Source organism: Alosa sapidissima, chromosome 11, assembly GCF_018492685.1.
Source record: "Alosa sapidissima isolate fAloSap1 chromosome 11, fAloSap1.pri, whole genome shotgun sequence".
Taxonomy (NCBI): domain Eukaryota; kingdom Metazoa; phylum Chordata; class Actinopteri; order Clupeiformes; family Clupeidae; genus Alosa; species Alosa sapidissima.
The window spans coordinates 26,520,757-26,541,130 of record NC_055967.1 but is presented as its reverse complement, the minus strand read 5'-3'; the positions used below and the strand labels follow the sequence as shown (position 1 = coordinate 26,541,130).

At 46.7% G+C, this 20,374-nt stretch overlaps 2 protein-coding genes across 6 annotated transcripts in view; one reads left to right on the top strand and one right to left on the bottom strand.

Annotated features, from left to right (window-relative positions):
- The window catches only part of LOC121723794 (suppressor of tumorigenicity 7 protein homolog), a 32,949-nt gene extending 21,319 nt beyond the window's left edge, over positions 1-11,630 (top strand). For 3 of the 5 annotated variants that reach the window (XM_042109912.1, XM_042109911.1, XM_042109909.1), the window contains 8 exons: positions 2,194-2,291; positions 3,092-3,206; positions 3,608-3,680; positions 4,226-4,328; positions 5,716-5,866; positions 7,368-7,460; positions 8,153-8,295; positions 11,147-11,630. In XM_042109912.1, coding sequence (XP_041965846.1) covers positions 2,194-2,291; positions 3,092-3,206; positions 3,608-3,680; positions 4,226-4,328; positions 5,716-5,866; positions 7,368-7,460; positions 8,153-8,295; positions 11,147-11,242 — 872 coding nt within the window. In that variant the 3' untranslated portion in view covers positions 11,243-11,630. The remainder of the gene's footprint in view (positions 1-2,193; positions 2,292-3,091; positions 3,207-3,607; positions 3,681-4,225; positions 4,329-5,715; positions 5,867-7,367; positions 7,461-8,152; positions 8,296-11,146) is intronic. The other 2 variants (XM_042109913.1, XM_042109910.1) reach the window with 1 other exon arrangement.
- Positions 11,631-12,482: 852 nt separating this feature from the next.
- wnt2 (wingless-type MMTV integration site family member 2) lies at positions 12,483-19,835 on the bottom strand. Its single transcript, XM_042109916.1, has 5 exons — positions 19,204-19,835; positions 18,646-18,866; positions 17,316-17,593; positions 16,247-16,511; positions 12,483-12,990 (listed from the first exon to the last, which is right to left on the bottom strand). Exons 1-5 carry the CDS (start codon positions 19,284-19,286, stop codon positions 12,785-12,787), a joined length of 1,053 nt encoding a protein of 350 aa, XP_041965850.1. The 5' UTR covers positions 19,287-19,835; the 3' UTR covers positions 12,483-12,784.
- Between the last annotated feature and the right edge of the window lie 539 nt (positions 19,836-20,374).

Sequence of the window (20,374 nt, the reverse complement as noted above, 5' to 3'; positions counted from 1 at the left end):
GAGAGTTCCAGCTGTTCCCAAATAGACAGAAGGGACTGGCCGGAATGCCAGGATCCCAAGGAATGAGAGTGCCATTGTTCCCGAAATATATATGCTGTCTGAATGTGTAGCTGTGGCTACATACTTTCACCTGATATTTTTAACTGCATTTTAGACTCTACATTCTTCACAGAAACTCTCACTGAAAGTGGTGATGTGAGAGATGTGTTACAGGTAGACCTAAGCTATTTGCCTAAGGTTTGAATACTCGCATAGGCCTTTTCACCAACAGAGGAAGGGGCTCCATACTGATTTGCACACATTTTTAACTATTTATAGCAAATTTTGACTCTCTCTCAAATGTTTGAGCATTTTAAACCGCCTGAAAAGTTGGTCCAAAATAAAGTAAACAAACTGACGTTCACTGGCATTACACAGCTTAGATCATACATGGGCAACATACGGCCCGCGGGCCACATCCGGCCCGTGGGCTTTCCCTGACTGGCCCGTGTAAGGTCCGTGAAAGAACAAAGTCAAGAGCCTAGCATAGAGATACGCCATACGAGGTAAACACCCTCACTGATGTGCTGGTGAATAGAATTGATGCTTCTGCGTCGACACAATGCAGTTGCCTTTACGTCGCCGTAAACCTTTCAAAGTTTTGTGTCTCTTATGTCTGCGTCGCTCACCACCGCAAAGGTTGTTAGAACGTACTCCTACTGCTGCTTGTTGGCGATACGAAGTGTTCATTTCAAAACATTACTGGCAGTTAGACAGTTTACAATCGGATAACTAGTATGATGCTACTATCCACAGGTTGCTTGAAGCAGCCGGCTCAACACACAGAGCGAGTTGACCAGTTATGTGCATAAAGTTAGCCTACATTTTTTAAATAGTTTTCTTTGTGCATGTTGATTAACTAATGACAGCCTACTATTGTCTGCTCCACATTTTCGTAGTCTAATTCTGCATAGAGTTAATTTAATGATGGTAATGATTTAATGATGAAATATTGCTGAGTGTTGATGAAATGGTGGCACAGGCCTATCGGTTGTACTGACTCCTTCACATTGTCATGACCTAGCCTAATTATATAGATATTGTAGTACTTTTATCAGTCTTTGAAAACTGAAAAAAAATGTCAATGTCAAAAATTCATTTTCGAGAATAAGGATTAAATACTGGACATAGATTAAATATTGCTGTTTTTCGTCTCACATTTTCATCTGTTCTTACGACTAGTAAACAAAACCATATGATTTACTTGATGTTATACAAGAATAGAATTGAACAGAATTGAGTTCAGACTTGAGTTCGGTATTTTGGGTCCGGCCCTCCTCAACAGTCCCAGTTTGTCATGTGGCCCCTTGGGGAAATTAGTTGCCCACCCCTGGCTTAGATTATTTCAGTTATTGCCTGATAAATATCAATTCCAACGCCCACTGGCGGCGCACCAAGTGACGTCAAAGTTTAGAACTCTTATTATCTTTAACGGGAAAAAAACCCGTTGACCGTTGACTGCTCCCCCTACTTGTTTCTAGTCTTGTTTCTACTGTTTTGACAGCATCACATCTCTCGTCATTATCTCTCCATCTTGTAACCTTAAGGGGCAGCCAGTGGCCTACTGGTTAGCGCTTCGGACTTGTAACCGGAGGGTTGCCGATTCGAACCCCCGACCAGTAGGCACGGCTGAAGTGCCCTTGAGCAAGGCACCTAACCCCTCACTGCTCCCCGAGCGCCGCTGTTGTTGCAGGCAGCTCACTGCGCCGGGATTAGTGTGCTTCACCTCACTGTGTGTTCACTGTGTGCTGAGAGTGTTTCACTAATTCACGGATTGGGTTAAATGCAGAGACCAAATTTCCCTCACGGGATCAAAAGAGTATATATATTTATACTTATATACAACTACTGGTTGTGCATTCAACACCCTCTGTGGATGACACACATTTCAAAACCGGTGGAAATGCAGGCCACTTCACTAGATCGCACCAAGAATTCTGACTAGAACCACTTCAAGAACCCATTCTCTGTCGGTGGAAAAGTCCCCCCCCCCCCCCACGATGTTCAGAGCCAAGTAGATGCAGATGCAGACCTGTGCACCACTGCCCTTGTTGTGATGACAACCCACGTTAAGGAATGTTATGGCTTTGTGATTGTGATGCTCCTCTACTGTAGAGGCCTGCCTCAATTGGTCTCCTCTGTGTCTCTGTTTAGGAAGGGACACAAATGTATTAGTTTACATTAAGAGGAGACTTGCCATGTGCTCCCGAAAGCTTGGGAGGACGAGGGAAGCAGTCAAAATGATGAGAGATGTAAGTATGTATCAGGCTGGCAGGCCTGTCACGCACACACACACACGCACACACACATGTATATACTGTACACACAAACACACACACACACAGTGCTGCTTTAAAGTTTGTGAACCCTTACACACACACACACACACACACACGTGTATATACTGTACACACACCACACACAACACACACTTACCTACCTAGCCTCCATCTCTCCTTGTTATGGTTTCATATGAAAAGCCCTTGATATCTGCTGCTCATGTGTTATTTAGTCTGATAGGCAAATTAAAATGAGAAATGTGCCACATTACCTTGTGGGTGGTGGGAATGTCACTTGCACTCAAGCTGTGGTATTAGCTCTCAGCCGTGTGACGGCAGTAGAAAACCAAGCTGAAGAATCAATCCGTTCGAGTTGCATTAAAAACAGCATCAGCTTTTTTCAGCTTCGACAGACACATATTCCTGTAGTGAAGAGACCCTGGTGACAGGGTAGAGATGGAGTGTGTGGGGGAGCATAGCTACATGGAGAGGATGGGGATCCATGCAGAGCAAATGTTGATTCAAGTCATGTTTTTTTTCTCTTTCTTTCTTTATTTTTGTTATTTACATAGGGGGGGGGGGGGGGGGGTGATATGGAAAGGAAGGTTTATGGGAATGAAGTTGACTGAGATCCGTCATGGCTGTTGTCTTTCTTTCTTGTTTTTGTTGTTGTTTACATTTGTGTTTACCTCATCACCTATTTGCTCTTTGTTCTCCTTTGCACTGGCCCGTGCCCGCAGTATTACATGTAACAACAGTTGTATGTTTTCCAGTTAATGAAGGAGTTCCCTCTCCTCAGTATGTTCAATATCCACGAAAACCTGCTGGAGTCGCTGCTGGAGCTGCAGAACTACGCCGACGTACAGGCAGTGCTCGCCAAGTACGACGGTGAGGCTCTCTTGCTCTCTCTCTCTCACTCTCTCACACACACACACACACACACACACACTCTCGCTCTCTCTTTCTCACATTCTCTCTTCTTTTTTCTCTCTCTCTCTCTCTCTCTCTCTCTCTCTCTCTCTCTCTCTCTCTCTCTCTCTCTCACAAACACAGCTACACAGAAGGATGTATTTCCTCCACTGTTGTGCTGCTCACTCACTCCCTCTGGTGGTTGAATTGTGCACGTGCAGTGCCCCAAGCTCCATCTGAGCTGATGTCCGCCCTCTCTCCCTCCCCAGGCTGTAGATTAGATTTCATGTGGGGATAGAGATGTAGTTATGCCTTTTGTGTCCACACCATTCTGCTCTCATAACAGTTGTCTATGTGTTGTCTCTTTCCTCTATTCACAGATATTAGTTTACCTAAATCTGCAACAATATGCTACACAGCAGCCCTCCTCAAAGCCAGAGCTGTATCTGACAAGTGAGTCCGCCTAGTCCCTTCTCTCTCTCTCACAATGACACAAGTGTTCCTATAACACAGGTGCTCACACCATACCTGTTTGCCTGCGGCCATCGGCTGCTGTGTGTGTGTGTGTGTGTGTGTGTGTGTGTACGCACGCACGCACGTCGTGGCATTTGAGTGTTCGCTTTTGCAGTGGGAGCTGTGGCTCTGAGCACCTGTGGTGGGTATCACTTTTTATGTGTGTGGGTGAGTGAGTGAATGAATGTGTCTCAAGGGTCTCACACACACACACACACACACACACACACACACACACACACACACACACGTACATAAAAAGATGAGTGCAGGTTTTCGCAGTTTTCTAATGCAACCCTTTATCTGATTGTAGAGATCTCATAAACACACACACACACACTCTGAGAGATGAACGTAATGTGTGTGCCCTCAGTTTTCTAATATAGTGCTGTAACCAACAGTTGAGACCTCATTAACACACACACACACACACACACACACACACACACACACACACGTGTCTCATTTTGTTGTCTCTTATGCAGGTTTTCCCCAGAGGCAGCGTCTCGGAGGGGCTTGAGCACAGCAGAGATGAACGCGGTAGAAGCCATACACAGAGCAGTGGAGTTCAACCCACACGTACCCAAAGTGAGAACACACACACACACACACACACACACACACACACACACAGGATGTGCATCTTCATCACTGAGGCGATAAGATGCACATCTTGATACACTGCCAACGATACAATACATTAAAGATTCATATGAAACAACCACGGTATGTTTTGACTCCTCACAGTGCGATGCAGTGCGATGCAGAGTGCTTTTCTTTCCTTTTTCGTGCCTCAAGTATGCCACATCATGTACCTTATTTTAATGTGTAAACTGGTTAAGATTCATCGGTTTTTATCGATTCAGAGACTTTAAACACGATTCATCTCGATTTCATCCAAATTTTTAACTGATGCACACTTTTGCCATCGATGCAACTGCATCTTCAATGCTCATACCGATGTACCGAAACAAATCGGTGAATATTATCATCCCTAACAAACACACCATACACAGCGGTGGAGTTCAACACACACATACCCAAAGTGAGTTTACATACACACACCTACTAGAGTGTGGCTACCCGACCCAAGCCCGACGGGTCGGGTCAGGTTCGGACAAATATTTACAAATTATATTCAGGTTCGGTTCGGGTTCAGACACATGGGGGCGATATACATTGGATGTTTTGTCGGGTTTGTCGGGTTCGGACATAAAAATTTAAATGCCTGTCGGGTTCGGACTCAACTCTTGTCGGACGCAGGCCGGGTTCGGATAGAAATATGCGGCCCAAACCGCACTCTAACACCTACACACACACACACACACACACACACACACACACACACACACACACACACACACACATACATACACACACAGAGCGATGGAGTGCAACACACACATTCCCAAAGTGAGCATGGGCTCTGCTGCCTCCAGTGTCTGGTTCTCTGTGGGTCTGCTGCTCTCCGGGGTCAGTGGAACCAATCCAACTCTGACCACTGTGTGTGTGCTGTGTTGTGCTGTTGACTGAAGGTTAGGACTTCCCTCTAACAAGTACTCACACTCCTTGCTTCTTCTTAGATAGATAAGAAGGTAGATACTGTTATTCATCCCCAAGGGAATTTCCTCTGCATTTGGCCCATTATTGAACACACACACACACACACACACACACACACACTAGGAGCAGTGAACACACAGTGAGTATATTGAGCACACACACACACACACACACTACGAGCATTTGGAGGGTCAGTTGGTAGCAGTGGGCTGTGGCACACAGGGAGCATTTGGGGGTCAGTTTGGGGCACCTTAGGATGTGGACATGGGAAAGTGCTGGTCAATCACTCCCCCCCCCCCCCCGCCGACATTTTTTCCTACCGATTTTCCTACCAATTGTACCGGTCACCCTTCGGTCACCAATCTGATTCCCCAATTATTTGGCCCTCTACTCTCTCTCTCTCTCTCTGCAGTACCTTTTAGAGATGAAAAGTTTGATCCTCCCGCCGGAGCACATCCTGAAGCGCGGGGACAGCGAGGCCATTGCCTACGCCTTCTTCCACCTGCAGCACTGGAAACGGGTGGAGGGAGCACTCAACCTGCTGCACTGCACCTGGGAGGGCAGTAAGTAACACACACACACACAAACATACACGGACTCGCGCGCATGCGCACTTACAAGCACGCAATCACACACACACACTGAGCATACTCATTTTAATAGTGGGTGTGTGAGGCCTGACAAATGTCTTATTGTGTTTGTATCACTGATGAATGTTGTGAAACCATATTAGCATTGCTTTAATCTACAATACATAGTCACAGTTACAGCAAGTAAAAGTTAGCTATAGGTAGATGGCAAATAAGCTAATTTTATTTTTAAATTTCCCAAACAGTTGGTGTGTTCCTTTAAAGGTTTTTTTATTAATTGTTGTGGTTTGTTAGCTACCAGGTTTACAAGTTGTTTTAAGTCCAAAGTATCCTTGTCTCCCTGCAGAGGGTCTGACCTTTGCCCTCTCCTGATGAATCTGGGGCGTGGAGATGGAACACAAAACGTGTCTGTGTGTGTGTGTGTGTGTGTGTGTGTGCGTGTCCGTGGCCCAAATGGGGGGCAGATGAACACATCTTGTTCCCAGCTGGCCTGTGCTGCGCCCCCCGTTCCAGTGAACCACAGGGGGAGAAGTGGCCTGTCGAGCGCTGAATGCGTTTAGCAGATGGCTACAACTCTCCCTGGACATACAGCAGACTGACAAGAACCTAACATCCACTTCTGACTGTAGTGTAGTGTGTGTGGCACATGTTAACTTAGTGTAGTGTGTGGCACATGCAAACTGACTAGTGTGTGGCACATACAAACTGACTAGTGTGTGGCACATGTAAACTGACTAGTGTGTGGCACATGTTAACTGACTGTAGTGTGTGGCACATGTTAACTTAGTGTAGTGTGTGGCACATGTAAACTGACTGTAGTGTAGTGTGTGTGTGGCACATGTAAACTGACTAGTGTGTGGCACATGGAAACTTTGTGTAGTGTGTGGCACATGCAAACTGACTGTAGTGTAATGTGTGTGGCACATACAAACTTACTAGTGTGTGTGGCACATGCAAACTGACTGTACTGTAGTGTGTGGCACATGCAAACTGAACATTAGCGTGTGACCCCTCTTGATGAATGTAATTGTGGACCTAAAGAGCTGATGGTAACTTGATGGTGTGCTGTGGTTGTGTGTGAAAATGTAGCATGGTCACCAGTAATAAGACACTCGAAGTAGAGTGAGAGAGAATGGCAGGACAATAGTGATGTTTTAACCCCCCTGGAGGCTATACGTGGTGTAGACCGAGAGAGAATGGCAGGACGATAGCGATGTTTTAACCCCCCTGGAGGCCAGTGTCTGCTTTCAGTGGTGCCTTTACACCAAGACCTGATCAGCATGCATATCCATCACAACATGCACGCGACACACAATGCTCAACACTTAGGCTACTGTGTGTGCCGTGTATGCAGGCTGGGGCGTGTTGCTGAATGTACAGCTCGGCCGGAGGTTCTAGTTTCTGAGAGGCTAGCGTTGCAGGTATATGTTGTTTATTGTTAACTGGCATGCTTTCTCGATTCCCTCCCCTGCAGCGTTCAGAATGATCCCTTACCCGCTGGAGAAGGGGCACCTGTTCTACCCATACCCTATCTGCACAGAGACCGCCGACAGAGAACTCCTACCAAGTAAGAGATTGTCCTCGCTCTTCTGTCTATGTCTTGCCCTGTGTAGTGTCAAGCACCTAGAACATGTTTCAAAAGGCGCTGATGTCCGCACAGAGCTAAAGCAGACCAGAAGTTGTCCAAACTGGACGAGGGCTTCTCTATTTTTAGTCACGTGCCATGTGCTGGCCGCTTTGTTTTTATTAATGCATTGTATGAGCTTCTACAGTACCAGTGTCCCTGACTGTGCGTTGTGGTGTTGAGATGCTGTTTGGATTGTGCGGTTAAACGTACTCTTAAGCGATGTCGGGTAATGTCACTTCTGTTGATGTTCAAACAAAACAAAACAGAGAGCTAGCTCGCTACTCCCTCACCCTCCCTCCCGTGCAATTAAACTATCCTAAAGGGGCATCTCGTCAGTGATTGGCTGAAACAGTTCGTTATGTTTCGTGGTTCAGGTTGGACCAGGTTGTTTTTGTTGCCATTTTTTGGAGCCTGGGCTGTCCACAGAGACCGCGTTTTTTTACAGTGTGTTCAAGGCACAGGCACCTAGCGGATGGTGAGGTGATGTTTGCTGTATGTGAGACAAAAAAAATATTAGCGTAGAAACCACATGACATTGCTCAGAGTACCAATCATTTGTGCACCCGTTGTGTTGTTGAGATGCTGTTTGGACTGTGCGGTTAACCACTATGCGGCCCGTTTGTGTGTGCAAGCAGTGTTCCACGAGGTGTCGGTCTACCCGAAGAAAGAGCTGCCCTTCTTCATCCTGTTCACAGCCGGCCTCTGCTCCTTCACAGCCATGCTGGCGCTCCTCACCCACCAGTTCCCCGAGCTCATGGGAGTCTTCGCTAAAGCTGTGAGTATCTCGCACCACGCACACGCACACGCACGCACTTTCACCAGCTCCTCGGTATGTTGTAAGACCAGCAGCAGCTCGCCACGTCACCCAATTTCCCCAGATGCTCTATTTACATTCCATTCTGAGCGTGATCATCCATCATAATAAATATTGAGTTACATTCACCCTCACGACCCATAGTGTTGTGCTGCGACTCGCTCGGCCATGCCATGCTCCACTGCAAAACGTTAGTTGCACTTTTGGAGGTTTGTGCGAGGCAAGGTGAGGGAGTCTGGATATTTCTGGATTGAAATATTACTGTGGTATGTCTTGTCTGGATATTTCTGGATTGAAATATTACTGTGGTATGTCTTGTCTGGAACATGGAGGGCGGATTCTGGAGATTCCTTCACAACAGTGAGGAAGGAGACTCAGATGTGGAAGCAGATGATGGCAAGTGTGGATCATCGATGGTTCGCCGTCATCAGAAATGACTTGAGTTCAATCCAGCCGTGCCTGTGCTTGCACAGAGGAGGGAGGAAGAGCCGTAACATTTATGAATTGCAGCAGTCATTAATGACTGAAGAGGTTTTTCAAAGCTCATAAATAATTTAGCGTAATATCAAGGCAGTAATGGCAAGGAGGAGGAGTGAATGGAGGAGGTGAAGCATGCAGTTGTGCTCAGAGAATATTAAGAGGAATGGGGGCTCGTGAACATGCCCCCAGAGTGTAGCACCAGAGACGGTTGATAAAGCTTTACTATAGAATCTTTGGTAGCACTGTAGCTGCCTGGCAACACTAGCTGTTGGCTGAAGCAACTCGAGCTAGGTAGAACCGGTTGTTTTCGGGGGGGGGGGGTTTGTGCCGACAATTCTCTGTGACCTCAAGAAATCTATGTGGTAACTCCCCGGAATTCTCCTTTAATACACCTTAACTGATATGATACATTTGGTAAAGGGGATGAAGCTTACAGTTAGGAGTGGAGAAAGAAGTGGAAAGTGCTGGCTGCATAGGTGGAATAGTAAGGTGGCATTTAGGATTGTGGGAGCTGTAGTCCACTCTGCACCTTCTGTTTGGTGTTCATTAACTTGACATGCTCCTTGTCTTATTTGTTCAGTTGATGGTTATTATGCGATTTCTGTTCCCTCTTTCCATTCCTTCACACCCTTGTGGGGTTGTGTTGTAGCATGATGCCACCTCCCTGGAATTCCACTGAGCTCATCCACTCCCTCAACAGTGGGTGACACTATCTGGAGAAACATCTCCCAAGCCAACCTATGTTTGTGAGTGTGAATGTGTGAGAGGGAGCGAGAGAGCTAACATGCTGTGTGTATGTATACACAGTTTGGGTTGGAGCATGTATCCAGTTCCTTAGACCAAATGTGTTTGCACACAGGGGAATGGCTGAGGGCTGTGTTGGTGTGTGTGGGTGTGTGTGTGTGTGTGTGTGAGAGTGTGCGCGTGCGTGCGTGTGTGCGTGAGGGACGGAGCGGGAGATGGGCTCCAGTAATCTCCCGGAGTCTCCCTCGACCCTCCCCAGGCGGCACGGCCTTTCATCTGCCATCTGACAAAGCCAAGCCTCCATGACCTGCAAACCAGCGCCCCGCTTCAGCCTGTGCCCCTATTCTACACGCAGCCCGCTGCCAAAACATCACCAGCACACTGCACCACACACCACAGCACAGCCAACACACACACACACACACATATGCATGCGCACGCAACCACAGATACACACGCACACACACATGCATGCGCACGCAACCACAGATACACACGCACACACACATGCATGCGCACGCACACACAGATATACACGCGCGCGCACACACACACACACTAAGGCGTGAGATGGAAGAATATGAAGTGTCTAAGAGTCTCAAATGCAGACTGGGCCGGAAGGGTCTTTCTAATAACTGAGAGCCAAACCATTGTTTTTCTTATCAAAAGACTACGGACCCAAACTGCTCTTGTTCTCTGCACACACACTGGCACACTGCTGCTTTTGTGGTTTACAGCAAAGATTCTAGAACAGCTCTGTTCTAGAATCTTTGGTTTACAGTTAGCAACACCTTCCACAGTGAGTCTTGTAGCATGTGAACAAGCTTGAGATTAAAGCGGCCTCTATTGGGGTGAAAACAGGACGTTGGGTTCAATACAGATAAATGCCGTCTTTAACAGTAGGCTTTTTTGTTTGCGGACCATGTTTCCCATTCGAGTTCCCACACAAACATATTAAGTACCAGACCATATGTCGGTTTAGTCAATTAACTTCAAAAAAACATTTGACACCTTTTGAAAATACTATTCCCATTGCACAATTCAATGAATTTCTGTGAATTTTAGGTTAGCAGTACCTACAGGCCTACCGTACCAAAAACCAAGCACCCCTAGCCTCTAATAATATACAAAGTACACGGCCCATATTGCTGAGTGTGGCTTGAGATGGGATGAGGTGCCCGCTAAGAGGAAAAAGACATAGTTTTGATTCCTGTAAGATGCAAGATGGGCGTCTGTCCTAATCCTAAAACCGTTCTGCTATCTGGAAGTGATGTTTCCATCTCCCACTTCAAAGAGCCATAATCGCTCTGTGGGCAAGTCAGGGCTGCAGCCAGCAGCCTTTGAATCTTTGTTCAAAAGAGATTTAGAGGCAACAGGTGTGTGATTTTCTATTTTTTTTTTTTTTGAAGGGGGGTTGGGTTGGTGGGCAGTATGTTGCCATGTATGTGGTCTGACATCTCACCACTCTTCCCCCCCCCCCCCCCCTTTTTTCTTTCCCCCTCTCTCTCCCCCTTTTTCTTTCTCTCCCTCTCGCTCTCTCTGGTCTGTCTACCCTTCGTCATCGTTGTCTTCATCATCGTGGGAGCAGTTTCTCAGCACGCTTTTCGCACCTCTCAACTTCATCATGGAGAAAGTGGAGAGCATCCTACCTTCCAGCCTCTGGCACCAGCTCACACGGATCTGACCCCCCCCGACCCCACTCCCGGCACGGCCTCCGACCGGTCTGGCGCGTTACGGATGCCCCCCCTCACCCTCGTGCCAAGCTCTGTGCCCAGATGCCCACGGGCAGGAGAGGATTAAGGTTAAGGGGGGGGAAAAACATTCAAAACAAGAGAAGGTCAATTATGGTTTTGACTTATTTTTTAAAAGACGTTCTGTTCCCATTTGTTTTTTTTTTTGTTTTGTTTTTTGTTTTATGATTTTTTTTTTTTTTTTTTTTTTCCAAACTCATGTTGGAACCTGTTTTTTGTTGTACAAAAAAGAGGTGATTAAAATGCCATCAAAAAATGCAAAAAAGGACAAAAAAAATAAAGACTTTTGTGTATTGCTGCAAAATGAAAACCGTCTGTTTGGTTTGGGAACAGAAGAAAGGATCCCCTTTAAGTCCATAGAGAAAGGGTCTTACTATTCCAAATCACTTCATGAATTTGACAAGCGTTGGAGAGCCTGAAATCATAACCATTGCTCAGACCTCCCAGACTAAAAAGCAGACAGACTTCCTGTGGTATTCTGACCTTTAGCTAAGCTTAATAGCATCTTAAGTCTTTGCTTTATAATCATTTCATGTGTATCTACATACATATAAATTATTGTGTGCCCCAACTATGTCCCAGCTAGGGGTATGGTGCCCCTAGACCTTGTTTCTGTTTCCATCAGTGTGTTCAAAACCTCTAGCCTGGGTGAACCCAGACAAACCTGTTAGTAAATTTGAATTTGCTCTGCAGGTCTGTCTGGAAAGGATTCAATTGATGCCTGTTTCTGAACCTCCCGTTTTATAACTCCAGGATCACAAACAGCAGTGAAATTAAATGGAAATTCGTGCATTAAACTCTTACCAAATTTTGTTTCAGAAGTGCAGCAAAAATCTGTCTCGTAAATGAAGGTTTTAAATGCAGTTGTTTACTCAATTTCAAAGAAAATGCACATTGTGGTGACAATGGTGATTTGGAAACGGGCGTGAATGGGAGCCTTTCCAGACAGACCTGCAGAGCAAATTCAAATTTGTTAACAGGTTTGTCTGGGTTCACCCAGGCTACAAAACCTCTAAAGCATACCTAGAAGTTCAACACCTGGTCATAATACAAGTAAACTTTATTTTTAAATTATATATAGAATCTATTTACATGTGACAATTTGTTTTAAGAAATTTTGGTACTTGAGGATTTAATAAATATGTTCAACTTGCTGGGGAAAAAAAATAACAGTTAAGGAACATAGGTATATTTATGCACAAAGGCCGATACATTTTTATGCAAAGCTTAAGAAACCCAATTTTTGTCTGCCTAAAGCTATATCAATCCATCTGTATCCATCTATTGTGATGTGCAGTAGGTTTGCATGAGTAGAGCAGTATTCAGAAGTCGTCTGTGTGAGCCCCCCTCCCTCCACAGGCTGACAGCAGGGATCACATCTGTTGGTTGGTGACCGTGGCAACCCGCTGGCCTTGGATCAGTGGTGGGTAGGGTTGAGGGGGGCGTTGCGGGAAGAAGGCAGAGGTGTGGGACAGTCACGACAGGCCTTTACACGTGTGAACGTCCACCTCCTCGTGACAGTCGCGGCAGTGCACAGCGCAGCACCAGTGGAACTTGCACTCACACTTGGTGGTGCGGCTGACGCGCGACGTGTCGTAGCCGCGGCCACAGCACATGACCTCGCAGCTGTCCGCACCGCGAGACGTCCGGTTGCAGACGCGGCCGCCGGTGCCCGCCGAGCCTGCGGAGATGGACCACAGAGAGACGGAGAGAGATCATCACAAAACATGGAGGTACGTGTGTGAAATTATCCTTTAAGGTTCCAGAGCCCATCAAACATGGAGGTCCGTGTGTGAAACTATCCTATACGGTTCCAGAGCCCATCAAACACTACATGGTCCCACCTCTCAAGAACAAGTGAGACTTCATGTCAAAGTCCCTGATCCCGGTAAGGATTGCATGCAGTATTGGGGCATGAATAATGAAGAGAGTTTATAATATCCATACCCTTCATATTCACATCTAAATGACACACTCCATTAGATGTAGGATGTTGTCTTTCTCTCATCTCTGCAGTCTGTTGAAACGGTTCCCTAAGCAGTGCTACCTGGTGAACTGAGTCCGCTGTGGTGCCACTAAGGCCTGAGATTTAGTTGCTTTTAACAGCGGCTATGTGTATGGCTGCCATGGCTGCCATGCTGACGTGTGTCGCTTTTGGATGTGTACGACCACCGCACCAAACAGCATTATTGTATCTCGCGTACGCGCCATGTTATTCACATAAGGGACTGTACTGTATATGATACACCAGCATGCTAGGACCAGCTTTATTTAAGACTTGGGGGGTCTGAATTCGGTGGTCTGCCCTCAAGTGGAGACTTCCATGCGTAATATGCGTAGAGCTTGCGTAGTACTGAAGCAAAGTTTCATTCAACTCCCAGTTGTGTACGCGAGTGCTAGGGTCAAGAACCAAGTTAATACCCACGGCCTAATTTCACATTGCCCTCCTGCCACAGCTGAGGGACATTGCGGTGGGCAATTTCATATCGAAGCTTAGGGACACTCTGCTGCGGTGGCCAAGAGGGAGGCTGCGTCCGGCTGGCCAGTCCCCGAGCCAGTGAGATGAGAGACTGCTGACAGCCCCTCTCACCTGCAGCTCAGACCTCATCACATGTTCATTTTAAAGAGACGCGTAATCCACCCCCCACCCCACCCCACCCCACCCCACCCCACCATAAACGCCTCAGCTCAACACCAATCTGGCAATGTGCCGATAAGCATCCCCCCCTACACACACACACAAATACAATCTCAGTCACTCACCTAAATCACAGAATAAAACCTAAAATACCACTCAATAACCCCCCCCCCCTCCCCCACTACAACTTGTCATGTCCAACCCATAACAGCAGCATCAGAACCCCAAGCCCAGGATCTGCTGAGTTCCAACAGCAATAGTGGCTCTCCTGCTTGCCTCTCTCCTCCTCCTTCTCTCTCTCTCTCTCCTTCTCCTTCTCCTTCTCCTCCCTCTCTCTCTCTCTCTCTCTCTCTCTCTCTGTGCGTTTGGGAGCAGCCAGGTATGTGTCTGGGCATGACGCGGCCACTCCCCGCACCCCGCCGCTCCAGCTGGCTGGTATGCCTCCTCTCCTGCTATCGCTTCCATCACGGGCAGCGGGCTCTACCTGAAGCACGTCTGTTTATTGAATTAAGATGAGGGGGTGCCAAGAGATGAGTTTAGCATGTGGAGCCGCGCCGGGGACTGGGAATTGATTTCACGCTTCTGGAAGGGAAGGGGAGGATGCTGAGCTTCTGTCTGCCTGCAGGTCTGCTTCCTCCTCTGGCCGTGACGAGGACCTAACACACAGGGGCCGGGCCCCCAATTTTCTCACGCGTCCGTCGCCGGCCCGCGGGCCTTTGGCGCTACCGGTGCAGCACGGCTAGTCATGGCAACGTGACATCAAGGCTGTCAACGTGGTGCACAAAAAGAGCACGGATAAAAAAAAAAAACATCCAACAAGATTCTAAATACACAGCAGGGGTCAAAAGAGCACAGATCAAAACAAAACATCCAACAAGACTCTAAATACCCGGCAGGGGTCAAAGTTCAGAATGAACACAAGCGTGTAGTGCAGCGCAGATCATCCAGTAGGTTATTAACCCTTAAGGATGTGAGTAAAAGTTTAAGTAAAACTGGACATTTCTTTTTTTTTTCCAGTTGAGCCTGAACCTACCTCTGAGCTCGGGGGGCCACCAGAGAAAGGGCGTTTGTGGGGGTGGGGATGACGGGGTCAAAGACATGACTTCCCTCAGCGAAAAATGCCTCTCGTCTTTTAGGACAGTGAGAGGAGGCGGTGCAGTCTGCAGAAGGGGGGTAATTTATTGAGCTTCACGGCCAGATTGAGTTTCAGCTCCTGCTCGGCCTCCAGAAGTGTGGTAATGTGCCTTAAACACACCGTCACCTGATAGCTGGGATCATCTGCTGCCTGACAGGCAACCCCCCCCCACACACACACCCTTCCCAGTTATCCAGATAGAAGAGTAGGGTGACTCCTCCTGATACACCTGGTCTTATTCAGGGGGGGTGGGAGGGGAGGGGGAGGGGGAGGGGGGAGGACAGGCCACTGCCTGGGGACACATCTCCGACTGCATCAGGTTTAACAGGCCCTGTTGTAAGGGCTGCCGTGTACGCCACGACAGGACCACTCTCTGCTTACATGGCCTTTTGTGTGTGCGAGTGCAAGACTAATGCTCTACAGACCCGGGGCGAGAGGTGTGTGGGGACCCCGAGCCAGCCGAGTGATGGGGTTTCACAAGACCATTTCTCAGGGAGACGCCGCACAAAGGCTGCAGCCCTCCGGCGGGACCAGGAGAGCAGATAGATAGATACTTTATTGATCCCCAAGGGGAAATTCAAGGAGCAGGGAGTACAGTGCATTAACACACATTCACTATGAAGACGGAGGTGAAGTGTGAGCGCACTAGCACACATTCACTGTGAAGTGTGAACACACTAGCACACATTCTCTATGAAGACGGAGGTGAAGTGTGAGCGCACTAGCACACATTCACTGTGAAGTGTGAACACACTAGCACACGTTCACTATGAAGACTGAGGTGAAGTCTGAGCACACTAGCACACATTCGCTATGAAGACTGAGGCCAAGCTTATGCAGCTCTATCATTATTTAAGCTAATCTTCATAAGTAATACATCTACCTATATGGTTTGAAGTTCATTGTTTTTTCTTGTAGTTAATAATTTTACCTGTGGATATACAGTAGCCATCATATTCACTCTCCAACTGTTCTAATCCAACTAAAGCACACACCCCGCTTATCTACCTGATTTGTCCAACTGTTAGTGGGTTTGTCACACCACAGGAGTCATCTGCACTGCTTCAGGAGCCTATCCCTATTGATCTTCTAAACACTCTGCTTCAAGAGCCTATGCTTATTGGTCATCTAAACACTACCCAATCTGTCACTCGTTCCACTCACCAGAGTCGTAGTCGCGTATGCAGTAGTCCGGAGAATCCTCGAAGTACACCAGGTCGTTCTTGGTGGGCCGCTTGAGCTTGCGTAGCGCCTGGGTGAAGCCCGTGCCGTACTGGTTCATGACCACCTGGACGGCGCTGTTGTACTTCTTGCGCAGGTAGTCGCCGGTCCGCCTAAAGTCGGCCATAGCCAGCCAGCAGGTGCGCACGCTGCAGGAGCCGCTCACGCCGTGGCACTTGCACTCTAGCTTCATGAAGCGCTTGACCGCCTGCGGGGGGGGGGGGGGGGGGGGTTGGGGGCGGGGGCATGTGGCCAACGCCAGCCCGAGAGAGCAGATGAGCGTCACGTGAAATGACTGAGCCAGGACACAACCAAGCACTCATTCATTTAACCACATTTCCTACTTCAGCACTGAATGATGAATTATGACTAGCTTTAAAGGTTGTATCAGCGATTGCAGGCCCAAAAAAGGCTCAAACATAAATGATCACATTCATCTAATCTTTTCTAACAATCCGCTAGCTTTCTGCCCCATAAGCAGGCCATCAAAAAAACGCGTCTCTGTAGGCAGCCTAGGCTCCGAGATCTGTACACAAAAACAATTACTACCAACAAGGGTTGGCAACCCACTCAAAGGCAAAATAAAGTGTTTCAACCGATAACCGACGAGATGCGCGTTTAGGAGAGTTTTAATTGCACGGGAGGAAGGGGGAGGGAGTAGTGAGCTAACTCTCTGTTTTGTTTGAACATCAACAGAAGTGACGTATCCCCGCTATCGCTGATACAACCTTTAACTTACACTGAAGCCATACCAAAAACCTAAATCCTGGGATACAGAAATACAGGCTTATTGGTTTGAATCGTTTCACTTTAAAGGTTAGTCCTGTCACTTAAACAGGAAAACAGACTCATGGAGACAGAGGATTCTGTACAACACATCTCATCTTACATTAGTGCAGTGTCAAACCCCCTGTATGTGTTTGAGTGTATGTGTTCCTCAGTGTGTGTCGTGTGTGTGTGTATGTCTCTGCATGTATCCCTGTAAGTGTGTGTACTGTATGCAAGCAGTCACCTTCCGTCCTGCTCGGTTGTTATGGAGATTCATGAGGGCCCGAGCATCTCGCTCCTTCTTGTCCTTGGCATCTACGAAGGCCTGGGTGAAGTTGATGGCGTAGTCCACGTGATCGCTGCAGCCGCCCCAGTCAAAGGTCCCCTTGGCGTCCCAGGAGGACCCCTTTCTCCCTGGGTCGCAGGAGCACGAGTCCAGCTCCCCCTGGCTACAGGCGCGGGTCAGAGTGTAGACCACGCCGGCTGACGAGATGGCGTACACAAAGGCCGCCTCACGACTGCCTGGGAAGGAGACGGAGAGGACATGCTCGTTTCCATTCAAATACTGACTAAATAGCAGCAGACAATGGGCCAGACTTTCACATAGAATTACACATTTTAAAGTTACTGCTTGGTTGTTGCGGAGATAAACTTCTCTTTCTTTGAAGACAGTCACACACACACGGGCCTGATAACACACTTTATGATAAAGGTATCTTCTGTTTGTACTTCCCCCTTGACAAGATATATCTGACAGAAATACTGCCATGGGGGTAGAGAGTGAGAGAGTGTGAGGTGGGTGAGTGAGTGAGTGTGTGTGTGTACAACACAGTAACAAAATGATGTGATTTATGCAATGTTTGATTAAGTGTATGCATGTTGTAGACTACTTTAAAAAAAAAAAAATAACATGGGGCTGCAAAAAACAGTGAGTGAATGCTGCTTTGAACAGATTTCCCCCAAGGGAGGGGGGGGGAAAACAGAAATTCCGTTCAATTGTTTACAATTAGTGCCTTGACATTGACAATAAGTAGATTTTCACAGTGCCAAAGAGATAGGGTACCCATCACAGCCGCTTCCCATCGCTTTGCACTGGGACACCTGGGAGGTCTACATGCTTTGGGAAAGCAGATTATCGGTGGAGATTAAAACTTTAAAGTACGGTCCCGCTTCATTAAGAACCCTGGGAGACTAGCAGTCCAGTTCCTGTGGGGATGTTCCTGTTAATGTGATTTTAAACTGGGAAACTAGAGAGATGTAGTTTCGTAATTTTACTATTTAGTCTTGAATAAGTGCAAGGATATATGGGTGTACAAAATCGTGCCATGCTATGCGGTTCATGAGCGGCGACGGCTCATTGTAGGCCCCCTCATCTCTTTCCTTTAATGGCAAAATGTGCTAAGACGCGGGGTTTATAGACCAGTTAACTTGATCATGACCGTGAAATCGTGTCAGTGTCTGTTTTAATACACTCAACCCTGTGTGTGGCAGTCTAAAATGTTGACTTAAGAGACCTTGGAAGACACCTGTCCACAACACGCAATTCCTACAAAGACGCGATTCCTCATACTTACTACGGTGCAGAAGTCTCCCGAAAACATTATGATCCCGTGCCATGGTGTTGCAATTCCAACGGTGGTTCTGGAACTGATGCTGGCATTCTCCTATCCACTCTTTCACTCCGGTCCCAATTGCTTGCATTATTTTTGGATGCTGGCGACACAACTGGCGTTGCTTACTAACTAGTCCCGGGATGTTGTCACACATCACTTGCGACCCGAGGGTACCCATGTGCCTGCATACAAGATGAAAGCACTGTGATCGATTTGAATCTTCACATTTTGTGCCTTCCAGTAAGTTCAAAGAAATGCACGCAATGGCACCAGAACATGACTCTTTACGCACGGGCACGGCTATTTACATAAAACATGTTAATTGACTAAAATCATAAGACAACTTAACAATTAGTTCGACATAACTAAATTACCATGGTTTTCTAAAAAGGTTGCAAAGCGACCTACGTCTACACCTAAGCTGTAAATTAATTGGCCAAGCGCATTCCAAATATCCAATATTTAATTACACTACAATATCTCATTAATTAAGTATTAGAAAGAAAATCAATCACTCACCACCAAGAAGCATCAACCTCTGATGTAAACCAGAAGATTGCCACACACATAGAAAAGCATATCCCACTTGGCAATAAGTTCATATTACAAATGTTTGATCGTTAAGGCTTACTCATTGGTTCAGGCACTGTTTCAGGGACTTCCATGCGTAAGAAAAAAATAACTGCCTAAAAAATGACAGCGATAAAAATGCATAAGCACAATCGTAACTACCTATCCGATTCGCACAGAAATGAAACCTCGAATCAAAAAGCATCGCTCAGACGACTAACGAAATGATCATTTCTACATAAAACATCCTGGTCTGGTCGTTGGATGGTTGAGGTAGTTCTAATGATATTGGTCGATCTTGAGTTAACAAAGATTCGCAGTGCTGAGATAGCTGATGATCTCCTATCAGGTTTAAATTGCTTACACAAGGGGTGGGCGCAGTCCTGTCTCTGGAATGAAGTGCAGAAATTAGATGTCTGAAAGTATCTGTTCAGGCTAGCTTGACACCAGACACAGGCTTGGCTGATTTCCAAACGGCAAGGTGTAGAATGTGGTACGTGATACCACAGACAATATTTTCTCAACAAAAACAATCAAAGTACATGTCATACACAGGCCTGATACTTTATGCCCGTTGTGATCACGACTGCGGCAACCTTTAAAAATAACTTTTCATACACAACAGGCATCCTTTTGAGAACTATTTAACCAATTGGTAATTTTAAAATAATCCACGTTTCCTCCTCCTCCAACCCTCCCTCTACTCCGTAAACGCTCATGTGTGCATTGAAATTGGATTATCACATTCTTTTGAACTTTTTCCACGATCTGTACGATTGTCATTTTCTATTTCCTTTATCTTTGATCTTCCATTTATGCAAGAGATTTAATGTGGCCTTCTTTTTATTGTGAGGTCTTGTCCATACAAGGGACAAAGATTAATGGTCAAATTGGATTCTTCTCATGGCCTGTGCGGAAGAAAACTGTCTAAAAGAAAGACACTGAATAGCCTGTGTGACATGCCACATACATTCGAATCATTTTAATTTCAAGCTACCTTTCGAGGTTGCATTTCCGTCTTTACGGAATGTTGGTATGCTATAATTACATTTAGGTTAATATTGGTAGTTGTTCAGGTTCATCTTATATTCAGGTAAAGGAGACACAAACAAATCTGACA

Coding starts and splice junctions, on each gene's coding strand:
- wnt2 (XM_042109916.1), bottom strand. CDS start 19,286: ATGAACTTATTGCCAAGTGGGATATGCTTTTCTATGTGTGTGGCAATC. Junction 18,867..19,203: donor GAGGTTGATGCTTCTTGGTG/GTGAGTGATTGA, acceptor TCTTGTATGCAG/GCACATGGGTACCCTCGGGT. Junction 17,594..18,645: donor CGGGAGACTTCTGCACCGTA/GTAAGTATGAGG, acceptor TCTCCTTCCCAG/GCAGTCGTGAGGCGGCCTTT.